The sequence below is a fragment of the Taeniopygia guttata genome, chromosome 3 (assembly GCF_048771995.1).
Source record: "Taeniopygia guttata chromosome 3, bTaeGut7.mat, whole genome shotgun sequence".
Taxonomy (NCBI): Eukaryota; Metazoa; Chordata; class Aves; order Passeriformes; family Estrildidae; genus Taeniopygia; species Taeniopygia guttata.
The window spans coordinates 84,624,233-84,650,281 of NC_133027.1; the positions used below are offsets into that span (position 1 = coordinate 84,624,233).

A 26,049-nucleotide genomic window follows, 5' to 3' on the forward strand; every position below is an offset into this window, starting at 1 on the left:
TGACATAGAAGATTTATGAAAAATTTATTTGCTAGGGGAAAAAAGAACAGGCAGTCATCAAGGATGTCAACACTGTCTATTTGTCAGATTCAGGAGTGAAGCACAAGCCAGGCATTCTTAAGGAGACAAGTAAGACACACACCTGTTTGCCACTGCCACAGGTGTTCTGCTGAAAATTATGGATAGTACAGATGATAATAATAAAAAATATTAATTTCAGTAACACTAACAATTTTTGTTACTGCTGAGAAAGTACAATGCTGCAGAGAAATTTTTCTTCCATCTGTGTCACAGGTACAAAAGCCCAAATAGGCAAATCTGAGTTGAAACATGCGTTAATGGGGAAGTACCACTCACTGCTGGGAAGAGAAGTAAACATCCTTTTCCAAACCCATTTGTGGAACATAAAGAAACAAAAGCCTACAGATCCTTTCTGGCTTTGAGGTAGAAGTCTTTGACCCTTGCTTTCATCAAATCATCCTGCACACTGAACTTTGCTTGGATGGCTCTTGTATTCTCCTAGAGGAAAAGATCACAGCTGGACACAATATAGAGTACTAAAGACAATTTTGGAATAAGAAAATTGGAGATATTGACAAACTTGAAAAAAACCCAGCAGAACAGTGGACAGTATGTGCTTACTGACTATGCTAGTTCTGGTCACTAGTGGTTTAAACAGAGAGGCTTTTGTGTATATTTGATATTATCCTTCAGCAAAGGGTGTCCGACCGGAAAGGGCTTTTTGCACCACTTAGGGCCCCTCTTCCAAATGGGCTTTGCAGATCTGACGGGCCAGCGGGTCAGGTACCTGTCAAAACAACACAAACACATCTCAGTTTTGAGACTGATCACTGAGAAATGTTCCAGCTAAGGCAGAAGCAAAGCACTATAGCCTTTGCCTCCCTAACATGCCTCTTTATAAAATGAATAACCATGAGCAGAGCTCCCTCAACTCAGAAGGGACCACTGGAAAGGAATTTTTGTTTGTTTTGGAATTTCTAAGCTCATCTCTCTACTGAACCCACTGGCACCTGCTTGACTTCCAGTTTCACGAAACAAATCAGGTGTAGTTTCCAGGCTGCTGGCAAGTTGTCCACCTGCAGCTAAACTGGAGTGCCAAATCCCTTCATTGTAGCTAAGTCCAAGACTGAATGCATCCAGCCTCTAGGGGAAGTTTTATTTCAACAGCTGGTCTCAATAAGGTAAACTAATTACAAAGGCTAAATTCTGTGAGAAAGCTTCTAAATACGAATACATTTACTTTGGGAGGATAATTAGTTATTACTTCTGCATGCAATGGGTTTCTGGCCTAGTCTTGTATTTTTATATGTCCATATTTGCTCTAGTGTTCTCTGTAAAATACTATTAGAGCTTACTAGTGCAGGAAGTCAGCACCTACAGTGTAAGAGGTATTAAAATGGAATTACCATTACAACTACAAATCTCTGTGAAGCGCAAAGTCTGGCAAATATCCTCTGCTTTTTACCATTTGAAGTTTTAGACTTGGCTTCGCAAACACACAGGGGATTTCAGATCCAGAATCAGTTACTGGAAATCTTACCCTGTGGCTGGGTGGCCTGGAGTTTTGTTAGGTTTTAAATCTGTTGCTACCAGTAGAGAGGGGAATAGAGGTCCTTAGAGAAAGAGGAGTCTTTTCACACAATAAAGATCCAAAGTAAAACCTTAGCATAATCTGCACAAACAATGCTCCAACAAATTAGAATTTGGAACAGACTGATAAACTTTGTCCAGCAATGTTTGCACGCATCTGTTGAGTAATCCCAAGATCTTAATGTAACCTCAATCACTCATCCTCCCCACAAAAAGCTTTGTTACCTTTTATTTACATCGTGCAAATGTGAGATATTAAGAACTTTGGACAGAGACATTTGTTTGAAGGCATTTGGCACATTCCTGAGAACTACAAAGAAAGCCTGCTATACTAGGCAGCTAAAGACTACAGAACAGCAGCCCATTTAGCACTTTTCTTCTTCAGTACTCCCTAACAGCACAAACTGAAAAATGAATCACATGTGGAGCTTTCTGCCTCTGAAATCAAGCCACTTTCAAAATACTTTGCTTTGAGAAGTTTATGACAGCTAAAACACCTAGAAGCACCAGCAGCAAGATCCAGCAACTTGTTTTCCTATACATGCATTAAACTCATCCCTTCTGACCTATAACACTATGCTAGTGCATTAGTGGAATCCCTTACATAACAGCCTCGGGACAGGAAGTAGGAGAGACTTTCCTGTCTCTAATTTCACATGCAAGGGGAGTTCAGAGAGACCAAATGCAGGTCCCCAGTTTGGAATCTGGCAAAGGATCATGGCAAGGCAGCTCCTCTGGGAGAAGCTGTACAGAAATTAGATAAGCACATGGACTAGGCCCTCCTTTTCATATTCCCCTTACTGCAAGGGGGGTGGTGTAGCACAGATTTTGGTATTGCAAGACTAACAGAAAAGGAGGGAAAAAATCCCAAATTGTTTTAATCCATCAATGTGCCAAGTGCAATTCTGGTCACGTGTCCACATGATTATGGGAAAGTGCTCCTGTGATAATAAATGATCTCACTGGGAGAGTAGTGAATGTGTGAATGTCAGATTCACATCAATGCTGTATGCAGGTTTAGACAGACAGTGGCTTTTTAAAAAATCCCTCTATTTCTGTGTGGGGGCTGGAAGTGCACACCCCAATTCTGCATAGGAAGGAGGATTTAGTAATGGCCTGATTTTAAAGCTTTTGTTATTTCTCTTTTGAGCAGGTCTAATCCAGCCCTCTGGTCCAGGCTTTTGGCTTCCTCTGGGGACTGCAGGCTGGGGCTTTTCATTGTTAGCTGAAACAGACATTTGGATGCTTTTCCTTCCTGGAGCACATTTGCTTTTAGGGCTTTTAATACTTGCTTTGTCCCAAACTCAAACTTGTCCTATTTTGTTTGCTGCCTCTTTTTTTTTTTTTTTTTTTTTTTTTTTAACCTTGATTCAGCAGTGCAAAAGCCCGATGCCTGGGAGCAGTCAGTCTAGAAAGTTCCTTCACCTCTTTGACTAACTCCATTTCCTACTGATTTCACAGATTTGGTTTTTTGTTTTGTTTTGGTTTTTTTGAGTAAAAACAATCCACAAAACTCACAGAGGAGAGCTTCAAAGCTGAGCACACAGGACTTTCCTGCAAACTCTGCCATCCATGTAAGGTAGGATACACCCTTTTCCCGCCAAGTGCCCCTACTTTTCATGTATCCAATTAAGTTTGTCTTGGGGAGTTTTTATCATCACCTACAAACACACTGGCAGAGTGTTTGAATTTTGTCAAGTAGCTGAAGGTTGTCAAGACAGACTCTTCGGGTGGATGCCAAATACAGCTGGTCCACAGTGTCCTAATCTGTCACTTCAGTGTGCAGAGCTCCCACTCTAGGCAAAGGGGGACATAACTGCCAGTCTTGGGAATTGTGTCTCCCTTAGGGCTCTGCTTGCCACCTTGACTATGGTAGGGTCCTGAGCAAGAACTAGAATTCCTAGACTCCAAGTGCACAAATTAGTAACTTATGCAAAAAAAAAAAAAAAAAGGCGATAGGAACCCTGGTGGGATTTCCCTGATGGAAAATGGCAAGATACAATCAGGATGGGAACAATGGTGGTTAATTCACCTGCAGTCATTTTAATAGCCTAAAATCTCTGTAGCACGTGGAAGTCTGTTTTCATGGATTCTATTCAGTGGGTAGGCCTTCCCACTTGGAGGCTGCTACTTTAGACCTAGGAGTAGGCACAAGGCTTTCATGTGCAGGATAAGGGAAATGGGAAAACCACATACACAGCCCAAGCAAAGGCCATGTTGGTACAGTTCAAGTCTGAACTTCTGAACCCTCACTGAATTTTTTCAATATGGCTTTTGTTTGGATTAAGAGCAGAAGGCAGAGGGCTACCGATTGCAGGAAGCACTCGATGAAATGCTGGCGAGACTGCCTCTTCCTGCCACATCCCTTCCCATGACACCTCTTGGCTTTGCTCACCTGCAGCCCTTCTGGCTCTTTGCTTTTGAATGCACATGCTATGCACAACACAGTTCCCATGCAGATGAGAGGAACCACACGCTGCTGGAGTGAGATGCTGATAGTAGGGAAACCAGATTCTGCTCCCAGGGACTAGAGGTGTCCACAGAGCCCGAGGACTTTGTAATTATTGACAAATTTGTAGGGAGCCTCCCTCTTGCTTAACACAGAACAGCTCCTCCAATTCAGGTGATGGAGGTGGGATTGACTTGGATACTAGCTGTGCCAAATTATGCTCTTCCAGTAGGAAGCTGGAAATGGAGTGGCAGCTGAGAACTCAAAATCAAGTATTCCCTAATCTTACAGCACCTCTTGCTGACAGTCCGAGAACCTGTGACATTCCCTAGTCCTTTTGGATAGGGAACAACTTCACAGTGCTGTGTTTTAACCAATACTTTGGACCTGCCAGAACATGAGTGCTATATTCATATTAAAAGAGCATCTAGATGCTGGCTTGAATTCAGGGACTGTTCTGGATAGACTATTAGTCCACATTTTCCATGCAAAAACTTCCACGCTGAAAAGAAAACTGCTGAGCTATTCAGGTTTCTATTACTGAAAGGAAGACGCTTGACCTACAGCTGAGCTTGACTGTTTCCCAAATGGTTCTGGTTTGTGGTGGCCTGCACACACATGACTCTGGAGTATGGGAACAGTCTGTCACCCTACACAATGCTGGTGAAATCACTTAGAACTTCCTCAGCCTCTCATGCTAGTGAAAATGTTTTGTTGCTGCAGCACGTAAGTGGAACATGCCAGGCTGGAGCATGAACAAATGCAGAAATAACAGCAGGAAATTTTGAAAGGGAGAATACAGGCTGAGGATGAGGGAACAATCCTTGGCTGCATGACAAATTTGCTTGTGGAATGATCCCCTGGAAAGAGTGAAAGCCCCAGACTGGGCCAAACATGAGGAAAATGAACTGTAGGGAGTAATTCTGCATTGACAGGGTAATCTTCATTTGTTTTCCATTTCCAACTTCTGCAGACAAATGATACGTAAGAGAAGGTGAGGACATGAGACTCAAGAGTTCATGGATGATGTGGGTTACTCCCATGGCCATTTCTTCAAAAGAACCATAGCTAGTAAAGCAGTTGACTGGTAACATTCGAGAGTTCATGGATGATGTGGGTTATTCCCATGGCCATTTCTTCAAAAGAACCATAGCTAGTAAAGCAGTTGAGTGGTAATATTCATGAGCTATCACTGTCAAAAACAAATCAGGCAGAAAACAAAAAGGCACTGAATTCCAAGAAATGAGAAATATCATGGCAAGTCTCACCTGGACAGTGTCCCAGCTGCAGGGGATAGAAGAAGATTTGGAATGCTCCCCAGTTGAATTCTGACCACAAGGTGTTCTTATATATCTCCTACCACCCTCAGCTTAGCTGACCACAAAGCTTAGCATTTCACTTTCATCTTATGCCTTCTTCTGCAGTTCCCAATCTCCTGTTCCTCCTTTGTAACTAGTGTTACATTACATCATGGATGAATGTTCCATACTAAGCTAGACAGCTGTATAACCAAGTATAAGGCAGGATTTGCCTGTCAGATATTCTCAAAGCATTCTGCTCTTTTTGAATTCCAGTAGTGGAAACAGGATAAGGAGATGGAGTGGGTAGAGGAAGGCCAGCTGCCAAATGACCCAGTGCAAAGCAGGGAAATCCTTATCTCTTTGCATAGAAATCTGGGGCATGTAGAAGGGAATGTCCAAGTTTGTACGATTGAGATAGTACAACCAGTTCAGAAAACAGAACAGGAATTCTGCTTTTTGGAAAACATCATTGAATAAACAACAGAAGAGCACCTTCTTGAGAGGCAGAGGGGTTTTACATGATAAATCCACACTTCACAACACTAAATCAATGGCATTTCAGCACCACTGACTGTTGTTAAAACAAGGCAGTTTGCTGATAGTTCCATATGGTGGCATGATACCTTTTAATCCCAGCTAGGTGCTAGCTAGTGCATGCCAGACTCTTTGGATTTGAAGCAGGCTCACTTTAATCAGGGTGACAGTGACATGGGCCAAACATTCTGGCCAACACAGCCACAACTGCAGTAAAAATATAGCTGAGGAACAGCTTTTTTTTAGTGCTTTCAAAAGTATACATTAATGCAGCTCCTCAGCTCTTTATATACTTTCTTAGTACATTTCCCAGGAGCTGTAGAGTTCCTCCTGTGTAGCTGGCCTGTACATTGTCTAAGGGACACATCAGTTTTTCATCAGGCTCATTTATCCCTCTTTTGGCAACAAATGAAGCTGCTCTCAAAAATACTGACACAGCCTTGGAAGAAGCCTGGCTACAGGGAGCACCGACCAGAACTTTGCAAGACAGGAAAAAAATGAAAGGGATTGCTCATCCAAATGAAGTAATTTGCCAGCCTTCAGCCAGGCCAGAGTTGCTGCTCCGAGTCTACACACAGTAATTCAGTGCTCAGGTCTGCTTCATGGCAGAGGCACTGGGCTCTGAGTCCCAGCTGACACTAAAGTGATGAATCTTCTTCAGTCTCAGGTGGTATGAGTGGAATCAGTCCCTAAGGCTATCTGAGGCTTTAGTCCTGTCATTCTAGCAGCTGATGGTGTAGTATGCCAAGAGCTCTACCAAGAGCAAAACATTCTTCACCTCAGTGTAGGAATGCAGCCAGTTCCCAGGCACTACAAATTCCCACAGAAGTGTGTGAGGTAACATCCGGAGTAAACAGTGACTTCTCAGAAGTCCCTCCTTTACAAAAGTGAAAACTTTCTCCATTCAGTGTAAAGAGACAGACAACAGATCGCTTACATTACCTGTGTTTCTGTCTTAGAAAAGCTTTAACAAGGGATGCAAACATATTATGAGCCATCTCAGTTTCTCCCTTTTGACATTCCCAGGGTCATAGCTGCAGTGCAAAAAGGCACTGTTACTCTCATCTAAGCAGAGTGGTAAAGATGGCCAGAACAGCTACAACAGTGATCTTAAAAAGAGATGAAGCTCGAAGATTTGGAGAATACATCACTTAACTGTGTAATGCACTGCCTGCTATAATAGGCTCTCTTTAGATCTTGTTGATCTCTTCTTGAACTGGCACTTAAAAATCCAGTAGACATAAATACAATGAAGGAACAAGCTAAGTCAGGTGAATAGCCCTGATATTACATGTTTAAAGGATGATGCAGACATGTTCTGATGGCATTGAACAAGGCAGCTTGTTTGACTCCAAAGTTCAAGCCCCTTTTCTCCCCTGTCAGTTCACTTGCATTTGGCAGCACCACAGATTGAGTGCTTCCCAACTTACTGCAGACTTACAGAAAGCTTTGGAAACAAGTACAGAGGCAAAGACAAGGTAAGCCTGGACAAGTCATTTATGTGGGAAACTTCTGATAAGAGCTCTGGCTTCATTCCCAAAATAAGTACCAGCTAAATGACTTCAGTCATTCAGCATATGGGTGCACTTCAGGCTAAAGGAAGGAAGCAATTTGTAACTCCTGCCTTATGCCATGCCAGCTGCTGCTCCAGAGAGCAACAAGGGAAGTACAGGTGGGGGTTCACATGGTCAAAATTCTTACAGAATGGCCAAGATTTTGCAAGGCTCCAACACACAGAGCTCTCCCCTTCCAACAAGCTGATAAGACAGTATCATGAGGGACCAGGAGAACACTCCTGAAGTACTCTTGAACTTTGTAGTAGCTCTTGGGATAGCGTCAGCCCCACCACCAAAACTTTCAATCCCATTTCTTGATCATATTCTCTTGTCTCCACTCAGACCCCAAAGTCTGCCTACTTCAGTTCTACTCCATATTGTCAGCAAACAGCTCTGCTCTCTTCTTCTAGACTGCTTCCACTGGGCCTGCTACATTCCCTCTTTGGGAAGAAAAAAACAAGGGTAGTGTAGGGGGGAGCTAGTGATGCAGTAATCTCCAATTTAATTAATTTAGAGATGTAGCACACCTATTTGCATGTAGAATGTATCCAGAGGTATTCATTCTTTGTTCTTATTAAAGGTGTATAGAACAATTTGTAAGAGTCAGGGCATTAGATCTGGAGTCCTGGTGTGATTCCAGCAAAATACTGCATATACCATTTCCAGCCTCAACCTACTCAGGGTTGCAATGTGAATGCTAACAAGATAATATGCTCCACCCCACAGCTGCCAGATAAGACACAGGTACTAAAGAATCCTCAAGACTTGTAAAACACAAGGAAAAAGTTATTACAGTAGAAGTATCTGATGGCTACAGGGCTACATCAAACATCGACTCCTCTAATCTGACCCTCACTGATACAACCATTATGCTGCTTGCCAGCATTACCAGGACCCTCTCTCAAATCTCCATTGTAGAACCAGACCTGAAATGTAGGAGTCTCCAGCTATCCTCAGCCTTGCAGTCTAAGCTCTCCCAGCAACACCCCCCATGACCTCTGGTAACCCCATGGTTTGCTAATGCGAGACTGGTACACTGCTCTGACATCCCCATGGAAACAAAGTGTGAGGTTATAAACAGGGGATTAGCACCTCCAAGCGCCCAGCATAGAGCTGGAGGTGGCTGCAGGCTTTCCCTTTGCCCACCAAAGGCCATGGGCCATTCAGGTTGGGGAGGGGGGAGCAGGGAGAGGGTGAATTGCTGACTGGAGGAAACTGGGATGGGGCGGAAGGTAATGGGCCTGTGATGGGCCCCTGCTGGCTGCTCAGCCCACCCTCCTCACTGCTGGTATCACTGCCTGGGCACTCTCCTGCTGTTGGGGGCTAAAACAGCTCAGCTGAAGAAAAGAAGGTTCAGTGAGGTCATATCAATGTTCCTAAGTACCCAAAGGGAGGGTGTAAAGAAGAGAGGGCAAGGTGTCACTGGTGCTCAGTGACAGGACAAGAGGCAATGGCCACAAATTAAGAAAGAAATTCTGTCTGAATGTAAGAAACACTGTCTTGGATGAGGCTGGTTCTCTGGAAAAAGCTGCCCTCAGAAGAATCTGGGGAAGGTCTATCGTAGGATGTACTCAAAACCTGGCTGGACAGAGTTCTGAGTAAGCTGCTCTAGGTGGCTCGGATTAAGCAGGGAGCTTGGACTAGACAATCATCAGAGGCCTCTTCCAACCTCAGCTACTCTGTGGTCCTGTGACTCCATCTGTGGCATCCTCTTGTGACTGCCTTACTTATTGTTAGAAGTGAGCACAGCTGAGGAAGGGCTGGCAGACTCTAACATGTGTGGCAGTTTTAATCTTGTGTGAATAAATGGTTTTTATGAGGTATGACTTGTCCTTAAAAGACTGCCAAGAGAATATTGTGACAGATCTCCAAAATGCTGAGTACCCTTTATGAACCCTGCTGCCTGAGGCATTTCTCACCCAGTTGTAAGGAAATGCTTTTCCCTTTCCAATTTATTCCTGAATAAGAGAAATGTGGAAAGACAAGACTATTCACCTGTTCAGCTTGGGTTTCTTGGGAACGTGCCCTTCAGGAAGCGGAGGCCTGTGGTTTGGCAACAAACCTGAAACAGAAAAAGATGTGAGAATATTTTGCAGTGTATCTTTGGTTCTATCGCATTCAGAAGTTATATTACACCTCATAAGCCAGGCAACAGCATGACAAAAGCTCAAGTACATTAGAAAGGGTATTTGATTTTCAGTCACTGCTGAACCTACACCCTAGCCAGAGAAGCTAGGAAGTTGTGCTGGGTATAGGGAGGAAATGTACACCAAAGACACTATCACTTGGGCTCATCACAGAGGCTTTTACAGAGGACACAGGACACTGGTGTCCAATCAGATTCCATCTCCAGGATGGAAAATCTGACTATTAAAATTCTCAGTCCATTTAACTTGGATACAACTCAGGTATCAGGCATAAAGATCAGCACAATACTCTTGACTGTGTCAACCTGGGTCCTACTCCCAGGGAAAAGTAAAAAAGTCATCACATGGCAGATGGCAGAGTTGTACGTTACTGATGGGGTAGGTCAAGCTTAGGTAAATCAAGTAATTTCAGAAGCAGGTGTTTAGTCATTAGTTACTAGAGACTGACCCACTTTCTAGATATTTCTGCAACACTTGTCTCATCTACAGTGATAAATATCTGCTGTCAAGGCAGGAGTCAGGATACAGAGAAAGCAGAACAAGTAGTCTATATTCCATCACCCTGTCCCAGCACTTGGACCATAACGAGTTTGCTGGGTGACTGGACAATGACATCTCACTGATCTATACCAACCGGGCAGGAGACCCCTCTCAAGGGGTTCAGTAGGTACCTTACAGTCAGGGGTTATCTCTGGCAGAGTTACATACCTGCACGGTGAGCCATCTGCACACAGACAGCAACCTTCTTGTGCTCCTCCAAGCAGAGGCCTGTGACCCTTCGTGGCAGCATCCCTCCATCTGAACGGATAAACTGACTTAGCAGCAAGACATCCTGAGGGAGAGAGAAGGGCAAAACCATCAGTGCCCCAGCTACCTTCACTGCTGTGATTGCAGGTATTGTGCTGAGCCTTGCGTTGTTTGTTGTGTAAAACAAACAATGCGTTTTGTCTGCAGCTTGGCAACAAGTGGCTTTTGCTTGCTGTCACTGCTTGCCAGTTTAGCTTAGTAAGGTCATTCAGATGGTTTGAGTCTTCCCCTGACTTCACTAGTGAAAACACATGATGTCAGCTGCAATCCCTGCTCCTTCACTGTTTTACTACTTGCTCCAAGATTCTTGCTAAGATAATGTATCCTAGGTACTCAGAGTTACACAAGACCTAGAGACGGATATTGTTTACACAACTTAAAATGCCATCACAGCTGCTGTCCTGAAGTTCACAGATATGTCAGATCACCTCTGACTCCCTCCTTGTTCCCTCAGAGCAGGGCTGTTCTCTGCTATCTACACCTCAAACTTTTATCTAGTTTCCCATGGTGGAGCTTCCCTCAGGTCTCTCTGGAGGGGCGGAATGCAGGGAAATGGTCCAAGTTGTTGCATGAGGAAGCTTTATGTGCTGGTGAATAAGGACTAATAGGATAAATTGCTGCACTCAGTCCTTCAACTGTGTGTGCATTAGGTGGGGCTGTGACAACCATGGTGGACAAAAGGAGCACTTGAAGCATGCTGAGGGCTTTTCTGTGATTCAAGAACCATTTAGACTACACTGCTGTTGAACTTTACAATTAAAAACCCTAGAAGTGTAAAGCAGTCCTTTTGATAAAAATAAAATTAAAGGGATCTCTAGGATCAGATAGTATCACAGGGCTGGAATGACAAATTCTTAAACACAGCAGCAACAGCTGTTGCACAAGTGTCCCATTAACTGTACACAGTACAACCGCCCAGGATTCAGATCCATGCTCTCCATTTCCACACACAACACCAGTGCAAAGATACCCCTCAGGCCAATATAAGCAGGCGTTCTTGACATCCTTACATCAGCATAAGTTGGCCCAAATGGCCTTCAGAGACTTCCAACTTGTTTTTTCCCCTTCAACAGACTTGTTGCTGGTTGAGAGTTTACTTCTCCACAACTGTTCTAAGTATGTTCCTAGTTGAGGCAGCAGAACCATGCAGAGGCTGCCTGCAGGCAGAGGGGACCAGCCAGCGAGCATCCGGACAGAGCGAGTTCAAACGAGACATTAAAAGTTGCACCCCTTGGCCAGGGCAACTGGCAAGAACAAAGAGCACTTGTTGCTTTTCATGTTGGGTGATCCTGACTGCCAGCTCACAGATTCACAGACCCACTCCTACCCCCCACCCTTGCTGTTCTACAAAGAGCTCCCTGGAACATTCTTACCTTCATTTACTGGCCTTGCAAAAGCAAATAATCCTGAGTAATATAAAGTGAGCATTCAGAAATCTAACTAGAAATTATTCACCCACCCTCACTGCGCAAGACCAACTCAGCTGTCAAAAAGGCTACTGGAATTTAGGATGCCTTTCTGGTAATGATGGATTCTGACAGATGCTGTCATAGAATCGTAGAATTATTTGGGTAGGAAGAGACCTTAAAGATCATTGAGTTCATCCCTTCCCTTGCCCTGGTGGGCACTCTTTGTTTGGTGCAGCTCAGGAGAGAATTGGGTTTCTAGCCTGTGAGTGTACACTGCTGGGTCATGTCCAGCCTCTCATCCACCAGCACCCTCAAGTCCTTCACAGGGCTGCTCTCCATCTGTTCATTCCCAACCTGCCTTGATACCAGGGGCTGCATTGACCCAGGTGCAGCACTTTGTACATGTTCTTGTTAAACTGCATGAAATCCCACAGGCACTTCTTGAACTTGTCCAGGTTCCTTTGGATGGCATCCCACCTCTCAGTTGTGACATCTGCAAACCTGACAAAGGTGCACTCAATCCCTTTGTCCATGTCATTAATGAAGGTACTGAATAGAACTGGTCCCAGTAAGGACATCCGAGGTACACCACTTGTCACTGATGTCTACCAGACCCTGAGCAGTTGACCACTACTCTTTGGATGTGACTATCCAACCAACTCCTAATCCATCTAACAGTCCAGCCATTGAGTCTATCGCCTCCCAATTTAAAAAGAAAGATACTGTGAGGCCCATGTCAAAGGTTTTAGAGAAATCCAGATAAATAACATCTGAAGTCCTTCCCTTGTTCACTGATGGAGTCACTCCATCACCGAAGGCCACTGGGTTGGTCAGGCAGGACTTGCCCTTGGTGAAGCCTTGGTGGCTGTATGAAGTCTTCTTCCTGCCATCCATGTGTCTCAGCAAAGCTTCTAGGGGGATGTTCTGTAATCTTCCTAGGCACAGAGGTGAGGCTGGCAAGTCAGTAGTTCTCAAGTTCCTCCTTTCTACCCTTTTTAAAAATGGATTCCAGTCACCTGGGACAAAATGCTGGTTACAAGCGTTATAGACAAAATGTTGAGGGTTTTTATTTATTTAGAGCTTCTCTGGTTTGTTTTTGTCCTTCCCACCCCCCACCCCCAATCAATACCATCCTCACTAACATCATCATGACATGCAGTTTCCCTCTTCCCATAACTGGCTTTCTTTCTGCATCCACTTGTCTACAGTGAACACGTTCAGACTAATTTTCAGATCCAGCTCCTTTGAAAACATGGCATGTCATGTAGGCCCACTGACATTAAGAAACTGACTGTAATATCTCACTGATACAAAATTACTTATCAGGCACCCTACAGAACAATGCTGTATCCAAAGAATAAGAAAAGCCTAGCTGAGCAACTAGCAGCAGGCTCCTGGGAGGCCAACCATGGTTGAAGGGAAGCAGAGTATCCCTCAGCACAGCTAAAACAGGGCCCTGCCAAGGACAAGAGTAACCAGGACACCAGATGGTGCCAGCTGCACTAGTAGAAACTGGATGGAAGCCAACCAAAATGTCCAAAGGCATTGACTTTTGACCGCTCCTGAAATACACTAGATTGGATTCAGGAAAACAGAGCAGGACTCCATCCTCCTTTTTCCTCTTCTTTAGCTGTCTGCATCTTCAAATCACCAACATCTCAATATGCCATTTAGCACATAACACTAACACTTCCCTAAGTGAAAAGTTCCTAGAAAGATAAAAACTTGCAAGACTTTGCTACTAGCCTGCTGCGTAACTCTGTGGAGAAAACAAAGAAGAGAGCTGATGGCAAATTTGAGGCAATTTCAGTCTTTGCAGCCATAAAAGCCTAAGTAGGCCACACACTCTTGTGAAGGGTGTGTGTGTGGTCCGAGTGATTTCTCATATTACCACCCCACCTCACGGAGTCACAGGCTTGTTATCAAGTGTTTCCATGCAAAGGGGGTGGTGGGAAGCAAATGGTGGTAATATTTTTTTTTCTCCCTCTGGGAAAAAAAAATCAAGAGAATCTGTTCTCTGTTATCATCTCTGACCAACAGTATCACAAACTGACCAACACCCTGGTGTGGCAGTCATTTCTTGACTGAAATCATCAGTCATGTCCCAGCTGCTACAGCTCCAAATCACAGTCATGCGGCTTGGCTTAAAATGCTGCATACTTGACCAAAGGTTTGTCCATTTCTGAAGATTTCCCACAGTTAACAGGCCAGGTGCCTCTCCCAGAGTATTCACACAGATGTATCTTACCACTGGGACAAAGCAGACAGGTACAGCCAACTTCATGGGGCAGCTGTGGAGGGAAGTGAACAAGTACATGGAGCGGTCAAATTAAAAAATATGTCTGGCAAGTTCTCATGGTGCCGTCATGTTCCATGAAATTCACATTTTGTGCTAGTGGACAGCCAAGCCTGTAACCAACTGATTTGCGTTAATCACTGGACAGCTCCCATGAGGCTGGACCCAGATTCCCACCCTTGTAATCTGCAGCATTTGATGAAAACAACTTGGACTGAATTAATCAAGGGCTAATAGGCAAAGCTTGCAGTTTGGTTTCTCCTAACTGTTGCCAAAGCAAGGTGACATATTTACTGCCTTCTCAAACTAATGATGTTTGAAGTGGATAAGGGGGGGAAATTAAAAACAAGTTTAGCCTCCACTTCTAAAAGGGCTGGACAAACTTGCTAGCTGGAGCACTATATACTGCATATTCTTGTGAGATGGTAATCAAAATGTAGAGGCATCTGCATTTTAATGTCTGCAGACACTCTAAAAAGCAGGATCCTTGACTGACACGTGATTCATTAAAACTTTAATTTCCCGCAAGAACAGTTCTATCTGTGCAGCCAAATTACTACTGGGCTGTATAAGACAAGTCTGCCAGTCATTATTTCCACTTATACAAGAGTCTAGTTTTTCCTTTCTCCCTTACTCCTGGGAGTTGTACACTATTATCCATGCATTTTGTAAAAGAATTGCAGGTTTCAATCCAGTTGCATCCATACAATGACCAAAATATTTTATCTCTGATGGATATGAAAAAAAAAAATCAACTGAGATCTCAGTTTCACTGGACAGATAAGACACATGCAGACCACAAACTGTGGGAATTTATATATTAAGCTCTGTTACCCTGAGCCACAGCAGGATCAGGATAGAACTGGGAAAGACAACTGCAGCCCTTTACACCACAGCTGAGGCAGATTGCAATCATGACCTGCTAGTGCTCACAATGCCTGTTCAATTGATTAATGACTTTGGAGACACTGGTCCCCCAGTTCTCTGACAGCCAGAGTAACTCATTATTCCACTACTTTAGACTGTGCTAGTTGCACATGACAAAAGGAAAGTCCTGTGAGGTCATATTACTCAACTCCCTCAGGGGCTAATTCAACACTTCCCTTTTCATAGTGCCTCATTCAGTCCAATTACAAGCGTCCCAAGCAAAAAAGCTCACACTTTCCTTTCTGTGCAACAGACTGATCTCAGCTTATCAATCTCAAAGGAACCACCATCTATTCTAATCTCTCACCAAGCTCATCTTTTGGGTTATGCTGTATGAACTAAGCTATATCTTTAACAAAAATAGCTGCTATCAATTTACAGACAATTGGCACAATTAACCATCATTGAGAAAAATGTCCCACTGTTTAATTGCTCACAGAGTTAAATGCCTGCACTTCACTACTTAAGCATCTCAAGATTCTGCTGCTCAAGACAGCTGCAGCAGAGAATAAAATAGCAGAGAGTACTTTAGTGCAGAAAAGGGAGATTTTTATTCACCTTTTTATTAACTTTAGTACAGAAAAAAGAAATTTTAGTATTTGAATATCCTGAAAATATGTGACTAGTAAAAAGCATTCAAAAACATAAGGGACAAGTAGAGAAATGGTCTACTCCAGAACTCAAGATTTCTCCTAGTTCTAATCAGCCCCACAGAGGGATGTTTTTAAGTATGAGGTAGGAAACATCCGCAATTTCACAATACCAGTTCACAGTGCTCTCTTTAGCTCTTTGTCCAGAAGGAGTACTGGATATATACACACTAGATGCTCATGCATTCAAAATCCATGTGACAGCTGAGGTGGACACATTTGTAGACTGTGTCTCAGCACCACAACTTCTTAGAAACCATCTTAGCAATGACTCTCAAGACTGGCTACAGAATCTCTCTTCACATTTAGTTTTCTCTTACCTCCTTAATGCACAGTAGAAATCAGGATCGAAGAATCAAAGTGAAGTGTGAAAGAAAACTCAGAACTTAGTTCACCCTACAAACACATGTAAAAATCTATGTTTCACACTGTCTGTTGTGACCAATTTCTAATCCTGGAACTCAGACTCTAGAGAATCATATTGTCTAATAATACTTTGGTTCTTGATGGCATTATCTCTCCAGATATTCAGTGGAGTCTTTTACCACACACGGCAGCAGGAACTGAATCTATGTAAGCCTACATATAAATTTCCAAGATGTAATCCACTGCCATAACTTATTTCATCCCTGAACATCAGTTTATAGTTTCTCAAGGGTTGTTAATGTGTGACTCATGGAATGCTTTCTGTAAATCTCTAGAATTACTGACTTTAATGATGCTGTTTACTTCTTGAATTTAAAAGTCACATAAAATGATATGAACCTTAAAGTATTTTCCAGAGTAAGTAAAAAGTTGTTTTTGATCACTACACAATTCAGCAACCATGAAAAAGAATTGCAAGGAATCTCTGCATTTGAACACAGGCAACACAAAACAGACATGACCCAGTTTTGTAGTACTTTACAAAGCTTAATGGTATTTGTCATTTAACTGAATTTATTATGATCTGCAAACTCATTGTATATCCATGGTTTCTGATGTTGTTGAGAAACCAAGCCAGGAAACACTAAACACTCCCCTTCCCCCAACTTATTTCACTGTTTAATACTGCACCCAGCCTGAGTAAGAATCACTGACAACATTAGATTCTAAATGCATCCATTTCTGCAACACAGGCTTTGAAAGACACTAAACGTATTTCATTTACACCTCACATCTGTTGTTTCACCTGTCTCGAGTAATAGCAAGTATTTTGTCTGGTACTATTGCCATATTCATATTATTCATAATTCATGAGTCTTAATTAGTCCTATACAACAGGTTATTTGTTTTTACTCCTAGCTGACACCTTTTATTTGGAATTTACAACATTTTATTTACCAATCAGTAATCATCAGCATCATTCTCCTTCCTCTCTTACCTACTTAGTATGTCACTTGCAGTTTTCAAACTATTTGGTGATTCCCTAGGGTTATTTTTTATGCTTTAAAAAAATCCTGTGAGTGAAGTAATGTATTTGTTAGCTAATTCCTTCAAGACCTTGAGGCAACATGCAATACAAGCCTGCTGGTCTGTACTTAATTCAACGCTTAAGTTATTCCTTAATTTGTTTTTTCCTGTTGTTTTGCATTTGCAGATTGCCATCAATATACAAATACTAAAACATGTGTGCACTAGGATTACACACAAACAGCACAGTCATTTTGCAACCAAGGTAGCTTTCAGTCCCCTTCTCCTCTCAATAATGGACTTTCCCACAAACATTTATTTTTCTCCAATGTATTTGTATCCCCTTCTCTAATTCTATTGACATCAGCCTATTCTGAGTTTTCTGTTGCCTTATCTCAGTAAAATGTTCCTGTCTGTTTTTCTTCTTTTCTAATTCCAGTGCTGGGTTTTGAGTATGCAAGGGGGTAATTTAGTCCTTTTGAAAACTCTGTCTGAGTGACCTCTTGAAAAGTTACATTCTATATCATTATTGCTATATCATGCTTCTTATTCTGAAGTGTTTGTGACTAATGTGCTTTTGTTTTAAAGCACTAGAGGATTTCCTTCCCATATTCTAGGTTTACTGTTAGTTATCCCCTCATTAGTTAGTAAACTTCTCATTATCATTTCCTACAAAATGCTTGAATAAAACCTGTTTTTTCTCTTGCAAGGTAAGTAAAAATGCATGCTCCTTCATACTCACGAAAAGTTTTAAAAGCTGTATGAAGCAGTTACTGACTTAGTGAACAATGACAAATGAGGAATCATAATGCTTGAAGTAATGTAATTTACCTAGTCAAGCCTTACGGCCTCTCTGGAGCTAGGCCTGTATCCACTGACTAAATGCTACATTCCAGTTTGATTCTCTGTGAAGTGCAATGGTGAAATGCAGCTGGGCACAGAAGAGCTATTACGGCCTTTTCAGATCAGATGGCCATGTGAGTAATTCCAAATCTCCCATCTGATACAAGCTCATCCTTTTTCCCAGGAACACCATCAGCCAAGGCAGACAATTACTGTGTAGGAGGCTCTTGCTGCACCCAAGAGAAACAGAGCTAGAGTTAAGCATCTTTACTACACCCAGGAAAATGCAAGAGGGGCAGTTTGTGGGGTATGTAGATCTGAGAGCAATACTTGTCTACTGATGAGAGTTGGGGGAATTCCCTCATTAAACTTACCACATAATCGTACTTATGCTTCAGGTTCCAGCGGCAGATGGGACACTGGCCAGAGGAGTTTGGAGGAGGTGGTGCTTCAGCATCCTCTATAATTCTCCCTTCAATCTAGAAAACAATTCAGAGCATGTAATGATCAGGCACAGCTTACAGCTTTACCTGAACCTGTGGCTCAAGGAATACTTTTCATCAAGTCCACAGTACATTGACCAGTTCTGTGAGGATGTAAGGGGGACAGTATCTGCATCATTCAACTCACTTTTGTAGAGATACAACAAACTCTTTGGTATGCTAGTGCCACAAACTATAGGGAGAAGGAAAAATTCAAAGGGCATAGAAAACCCTTTGGCAAATTCTTGTGTATGTTTTTCTAAATGTAAACTAGTTGACAGTCAGAGTGCAGTTCTCATAGTCATCTGAATTCCCCTTATTGCAGTACTCTTTTAAAACACCATACCTTGAAAGTGGAGAGGCCTTTTAGCCAAAAGCTTTAAAATAAATATTTTTCTGGGTATATGAGAATGTCACAGAATAGCAGGTGCATGTTATAGCTGAAAACATATAGGGGCTTGCTATAAATATATATAAATATATATGGTGATTATAAATCACCAGCAGTGAAAACTCTGAGCAAAATTTAAATTTAAGAAACGATAGGTAGGAAGTGGTTGTGGGGCATGTAGCTTTATAATACTGATATTTTATAATACTGATATTTCATCCAGTTTAATTCTCTGAACAATTTTTTTACAAGATTATAAAATAATCTTTTCTACATCACTATAATTGGTGGCATTTAATACTAAATTTTCTCACAAGTAACATGCAGAGAGATGTACGAGGTGTGTAAAGGAAGAACTTAACAAATTTGTTTCCTAATCGTAGATGTGTTAGAAATACAAAGTCTATCTACAGGTGCACTTGTCTTCTTTTTCTGAGAACTTACTAATGGAAACAAGAGCTATCTCAAGTTGCACCCAAATGAACAGAAGAGACAATAAAACTAAGCTATTTTTTTCTCCAGGATATTTTGGAGTTTGCTCTTGTCAAATTAAGATTAAAAGCAGATTCTGAACACCAACTGTCTGCCTCAAAGAGTGCAAGCACTAGAGTCTGAAAACCTGGGTGAAATGCAAGATTACTTTTACGAAAACATCAGGCTCTGTGCCTAAAAACCTGGGAAGTGAAAAGCATGACCTTTCCTGTAAGTGTGCACTGGAAACTGGCACCCAGCTGAACTCACAGAACTATTTCATATGCCAGATTTCTGCCTTTCTGATGATAAAATAGAAACAGGTAAGTCACTTGTAGTTTAAGCATCTCAGTACCTCAGACAGAATTGTCAATTTTTAAGTAAGATTCCTTCCCCCACAAGTACAACAGCCAGTTTTACAAAAACAAATACTTAACTATGAATATAAGACATAGGCCAGTACCTAATTTTCTGTTAATCAGTAAAGTTATTTTCCGGGAAGCCAGTGTATCTAGTCTTGATTCTTGCCAGTCTGGCTTCAGAGTGTATTATGGCTGTAATTCCATCTCAAAAATACAGATTCAGAATGCTATATCAACATCAATTTTTCTTGGGGTAAATTTCAGTGTACAAGTTTTGGCAATTTTTTTCCAACTGCTGAGGATTTCTATACCGTTAATCCACCCAGTTGCTATTTTTCCGTTAAACATCTAAGAGGGAGTGTAGGGGCTTTACATTCTCAGTATGCTGATGAAATCTGTATTTCTCTGGGATTTGTTAACTGGTTCACATCAAATACTTCCCTCAATACTGACTGAAAACAAGGACACAGAAAGATGAACAGGGAAATATGGATTCAAGGAAGACTGATGTAGAATTGGCAGGATAAATGGAGTGACCAATGGATACACTGAGAAACATATCAGCACTTTAGTTTGTCAATTTACACCATTTTTTGACATTTTTCTTATGTAGGGGCACTGATGGATTCCAGACTCATGCTAGGATATTATACAGCAAATATATCCAGATCTCCAGGAAGAATTATTTCCATAAAGTGCCTTGCTAATGCAATGCTTACTTTTTCTACTTCACGCCCGAGTTAATGTTTTGGACTTCTGAGAATATAATTTACATCCCCTTTGAAACTGAGTGCAAGCTACAGCAATCCACTGAGTGTGCTCTGTTGCTGCGCATACCCCCCTCTTGTTTTGGTTAAAACAACCTCAGGTCACACTTGCAAGCTCTTCTCTTCAGTTTCTGGGCAAAGATTAGTAATTTGGCACTTGAAGGCAAGAAATAGATACTTTCCATCATACATACCTACTGTCACACCTTAAACTTATTTTTTGTTGACAGTCTTATGACATCTTGCTAACTGCTATATATTTTAGATATGTCATATCAAATAGAGTAAGTTATCTGCTCCCTGCAGGCTTCAGACATGACAATGTCTGCTAACACAAATACAACAAAACTTTCAGCAAAATATATTTCTGACAAAAATACCTAAGAGCTTCAAAGGTGTGAACAAGCAAGTTTTTTGTTTCATTAGCAAGCAAAATAGTCCATCCCCTTATTGTTTGTGTATATATAGATTAACATTTAAGTGCAGTCTTCTAACTATTCCCAAATTCCTCCTTAACTCTCCTCATCTTATATATATATATATCTGTGTTATCTCTCTCCAGACAAGGCATATAGTGCTACTGCCATATGCAATGTGAGCAGAATAATGCAATCTCCTTTGCCCTTCAGTAATTTCAGAGCTTCTAAACAATGATAATTCTCTTGATAAAAGTATAACAGACTAGATGCTGCTAACTACACAAAGTTCTAATTCTACAGTTTTAATATTTTCCTTCCTGCCTTAAACTGTAGCTAAGAAGATGCTCTTCTTTATCAGTTCAGAACTTCTGTTTCATTTTCAGGAGCAGTTTTCCTTTAGTATTTAACATCTTAATTTGAAAACACCCCTTTCACTTAAAAATTTTTTTAACACGTGTGTTATGAGATGGAAGCTTTGTATCACCTGAAGTCAGTATGGCACATGTTACAGTCAAACACAGCACAGATCAAAGGCATGAGATGTGTGTGGCATGTAGGCAGTACAGACACATCCTTCAATGCCACATCGCACTGCCAACACAGGATGAAGTGACAAAGCCACTGGCAATCCTCCCTAGTGCCTGTCCACACTCAAGACAATACCAAATGGCATCAGTTTAAGAAATGAACTGAAGAATGGTCTCTAGTGCTTTAGATCCCGAATGCCTCTGGTCAAGGATTCCAACATTAGCTAGACTTGCAGCGAGGGGTTTGGTGCTCATGAGTGGCTCTGATAATCCTGTCTCCTTCAGGGAGCCAAAGCCTCCATTGCTTACCTGCACTCGTAGCAAATCCCCACCTTGGCTCTGCCTTCACACCCTGAGAGGTCTTTCAAGCAGAAAAGCGTCCCCTTTTTTCCTTTACTTGTTGTGGGGTAGGGCACAGGCACACGCACGGCTGAAAGAGAGAGGAGCCACGGCAGAGGTAGCTACCAAGGACAAGAGGTGCAGGGACTTACTGTAGTCGTGTTGCCTTCAGTCACTTCCACGACTGCAAAAGAAAAAAGAGACGGGAAGCCACAATGAGACCCATGCAGCCTGAAAGAAGCATTTGGGAGGGGGCGGGAGAAGAGGGCAAATTACAGTGACCGCAACCATCTATCAAGGACAGCGGTGAGGCAAGGGGCCTCGGGGCCGTGCAGAGCCCCTGCAGACTCACCCTGGCGGAGGGTTCTGGCGGGCGGCGCGGCCCGGCCGCTGCCCAGGAGCCCGGAGAAGATCCGCCACACTCCCCCGCGCAGCAGCCCGGGCGCCGCCATCTTGCCGGGGCCGCCGCTGCCGTCACGGCGCTTCCGCCGGCGGGGGCGGCGCTGGCGCCGCCGCCATTTCGGGGCGCGCGGCGCCCGCCCCGGGCGGGGGGAGAGGAGGCGGTTCGTGCCATGCTCAGTGTCTTCTCCGCGGGGTGGTCCTTCTCATTGTTTTCGTTTGTTTCTTTTAATTTGTTGTGGTTGGTACTGGGCTTGAGTTTCCCTGGTTTTTTTTTTCTTTTGTTTGGTTTGGTTGTTTGTTTGTTTGGGGGCTTGGGTGTTTTGGCGGTCGTATCAGCTTGGGATCACAGCATCGCAGATTCAGCTAGGTTGGAAAAGACCTCTGGGGTCATCGAGTCCGGCCCATGACTGAACGCCCCATGGGAACTAGGCAATGGGAGTGCCACCTCCAGGCTTTCCTTGAACACCTCCAGGGATGGTGACTCCACCACCTCCCCGGGTAGCACATTCCAATGCCGAATCACCCTTTCTGGAGAGGAATTCCTCCAGCTGTCCAACCTGAACCTCCCCTGCGCAGCCTGAGGTTGTGCCCTCTCGTCCTGGCAGTGCTTGCTGGGGGGAAGAGGCCGATCCCCGCTTGGCTACGACTCCTTCTGGGAGCTGTAGAGAGCGATAAGGTCACCCCTGAGCCTCCTCTTCTCCAGCCGAAACACCCTCAGTTCCGTCAGCCATTCCTTACAGGACTTGTGCTTCCGACCCTTCACCAGCTCCATGGCCCTTATCTGCACCCTCTCCAGTAACTCAATGTCATCCTTGCAGTGTGGGGCCCAGAACTGGACACAGCTCTCAAGGTGTGGCCTCACCAGTGCTGAGTACAGCGGGAAAATCACTGCCCTGGTCCTGCTGGCCGCTCTTGCTGATAGAGGCCAAGATGCCATCAGCCTCCTTGGCCACCTGGGCACATGCTGGCTCATGTTTAGGGGGATGTTAAGCTCCTGCCACAGCTCCTGAATCTCTTAGTTCTCCAGTAAGGGAAGGCTGAGGGGTGGTTTTCTTCAACTATATGGCTCCTCTGTTTTGATGGGCTCTGGAGTGCCTCCTGCATCAAGGAGGGTTTCAGGCCAACTGTAGGATTTGGGGATGGCATTTGTTTCAACTCACCATTATCATATCTGTATGTTCCAGGAATCCTGAGGTTCCTGCCGGTTCCAGCAGTATTTTGTGCATTTCAGCAGGTGACAATTTGAAGCACTGTGTTGCCAGGCTGTAACTCTTGTAAACAGTCAGTCTAGTTTAAACACTTTCCTTTTTTGTTTGAATATCATTTGTCTTTGACAGGCTGCTAAGAGATCACTTTCCCCATCATCTTTCTTAGCATACCTCATTGCTTGACTTCTTACACCTGCCTTTGGTGCAAGGTTGCCTAGAGGTGCTTGCTCAGACCCACATCGTCCACTGGGATTTCAGATACCAACAGTTTGTCTTAGATGGAAATGCTGCATCTTTGTAAAGAGTGTACTTGAGTTGAACTGTACTTGAGAGCAAAGGTCATTCATGGAGTTTCTCCAAGTGCTTGTTTTCTGTCATTTCAACTCTTTAAAAAAATCCAGAAAGTGAAAACTAAGAGAGTAAATTAAAACCACTTGTGAGTCATGCACACTGATAGACATTCATGCCATTCTGTTTCTTCTGTGGTCAAGAGTGCGCATCCAAGATGTTCTGTATGTTTTTCTCAGTTTGTATCTAAAATGTGGTGCAAAACTGCAACATAAAAGTAACATCTGTTGTAAAATATAATTTGATCTTCCTGTCACAGGAGGTCCTTCTATCTCCTTCCTCTTGTGTGTTACACTGGCTTCTTGTTACAGTCTACTTTGCAAATCTCTTTCTGTTGCAGGTCTAAGCTCTCGACTCTGGGACTTTCCAAAGAAGTGGGAATGAAGGCAGGGCTTCTGTCCAGACTCCTGTGCTTTATGCCAAGCAGTGAAAGCAGGGCCATCCCATTTATTCAGAGAACAAATTGAGTAAGAATGCTTGCCGGAAGAAAGCTCTTCCTCTCTTGCCACTTTATCCTATATAATGATTTCTAGAATCAGGGTGATTTTCAACTTGTCCCAATGTTTAAACATAAGAGCCAAACAAAATATTTATTGCCATCGAGTCGGGGGATTATTTCCTTATGAGGAGAAGGAACATCGCTGGGCACAGTGGTGTAGTGAAGTAATTTTATGAGTTGGTTGTTGTTTTTTTTTTTTTCTTTTCTTTATAAAGTGAGTTTTATCCTAGGGGAAGAAACAACCTAACAGGAGAGTTTATTCAGTGGCTTAAAATAAATGCAGTTTCTTCTGCTGGCTTTGTTGCCTCTTGTGATTGGGAAAACCTCATTTGTGGGATGGAAATCAACAGTTGATAAGCGTGATACTGGCTTACTATGGTAAAGTTATGTAGACAGAGGATTAGTGGCTGTTCAAAAACTCTATGTCATGCTACTTTTGAAGTAGATACTTAAGCAGTAGTGTGTCTTTTCGTCTGACAGAAAGAGACCAGCGACATGGTGGTAGTTCAAATTCAGTAAATACTTCACTTGCTTGCCTCACCTTCAAACAAATGCTGTCTCTAAAGGAGTTGGAGTGACAAACAGTTTAATGTAAAGAAGGAAGATCATTGCATTCTTGAAAACCTGCATGCTTGGGTTGAGCAATTTGTCTTTTCTCCTGAGGATTGTTTTTGTCTTGTGAATATTTCTACAACTGTTAGCAGTGCAGACCATCAAGTCCCAAGGAGAAAAACAATGCATGTGCCAATTTGAGTTGAAGCCCACAGTCTATTTCCAAATTTGGAAATTTGACATATTTCTGATTTCTTGCAGATAATTTTTGAATGTGTTTATTTTATCAAGCCCTTGTGTTCAGGGAAGAAGAAATATAGCCCGGAATATGATGTGCTCGTACATGAGGGAAAATAAAGTGATTTTCTTTTTGTAAACTGGTTCATCTGTGATTTGTCAGCACTATTGTGGGTCATACAGTTTAGATAGAACTGGATGTTTCCAAGGACCAGAATAGGTTGTCACTGGCAGTTGAAGAATTAGTCCTTTTCCTTTTGAATAAAAATTAAACCTCTGCTCCCAAATGTGGGTTTGGTCAGGAGCGAGGAAGTACTGTATTTTAGTTGAGAAATGTATGCCCTAACTGCTCACAGCCTCCAGAGATTTTATGGGACTCTTCTCAAAGAAATTGTATTCTCTTCTTTGAACGGCTTTGGGGTTACACGTTGTCGATGTTCTGTAAGGCTCCATTTTTCTTTTCATACTAATTTGTGTTGTGTTGTGTTCTTATCTGAAAACTGACTATGTTTTGTTATTTTTCTTGTTGCTTGTATTAGTGTATCTGCTTCCATCTACAAAGAAATTTTTCTGGTCTTGTGAGCCTTTTCTGGTCTGTTGGATGTTAATGGATGACATGTATATTTGCTCCAGAGCCTTACCCATGCAAATAGCTTCTGAAGGCTGAGGCTGTTCCAACAAAACATGATTAAAAGTCATAGGAATCAAGATGGAAAAAGCTATTAGGTCAAGTAGTTCCCACATGAACCCCCAGGACCAGTGCAGGTTTGTTTCCAATGGTACATTCTTGGTGCTTTCCAGAAGGGGTCAGTGCAGGTCAGCGCTCACTTTGCATCCAACAGCCCTTCCCCCTTCTTGAAAAATTAGGAAACCTGAATCTTGTTACAAGTAGGTTGCAAAACATCCAGAATTTATGTTAAAGTCTATAATTTGATATTGGGTGATCAAAAGCTGAAGAAATGTGTTCAAATTCAACAACTGATCATCCAAGATTTTAAATGAAGAAAATTAGTAGACTCTTCAAAATTACTTGTTAGATATGTACATACATTAGATGTTACAGATCCTAAGAACTGTTCTGGGGATGCTCAGCTGTAATGAGAGGGACACAGATTAACAGGTT

At 42.6% G+C, this 26,049-nt stretch overlaps 1 protein-coding gene across 1 annotated transcript; it reads right to left on the reverse strand.

Annotated features, from left to right (window-relative positions):
- Positions 1-7: 7 nt before the first annotated feature.
- On the reverse strand, positions 8-22,144 carry MRPS18A (mitochondrial ribosomal protein S18A). Its single transcript, NM_001245372.1, is given in 6 exon segments — positions 8-808; positions 9,447-9,513; positions 10,307-10,430; positions 18,297-18,401; positions 21,833-21,864; positions 22,033-22,144. Coding segments are annotated over 6 exon segments (573 nt in total). The 5' UTR covers positions 22,133-22,144; the 3' UTR covers positions 8-663.
- Between the last annotated feature and the right edge of the window lie 3,905 nt (positions 22,145-26,049).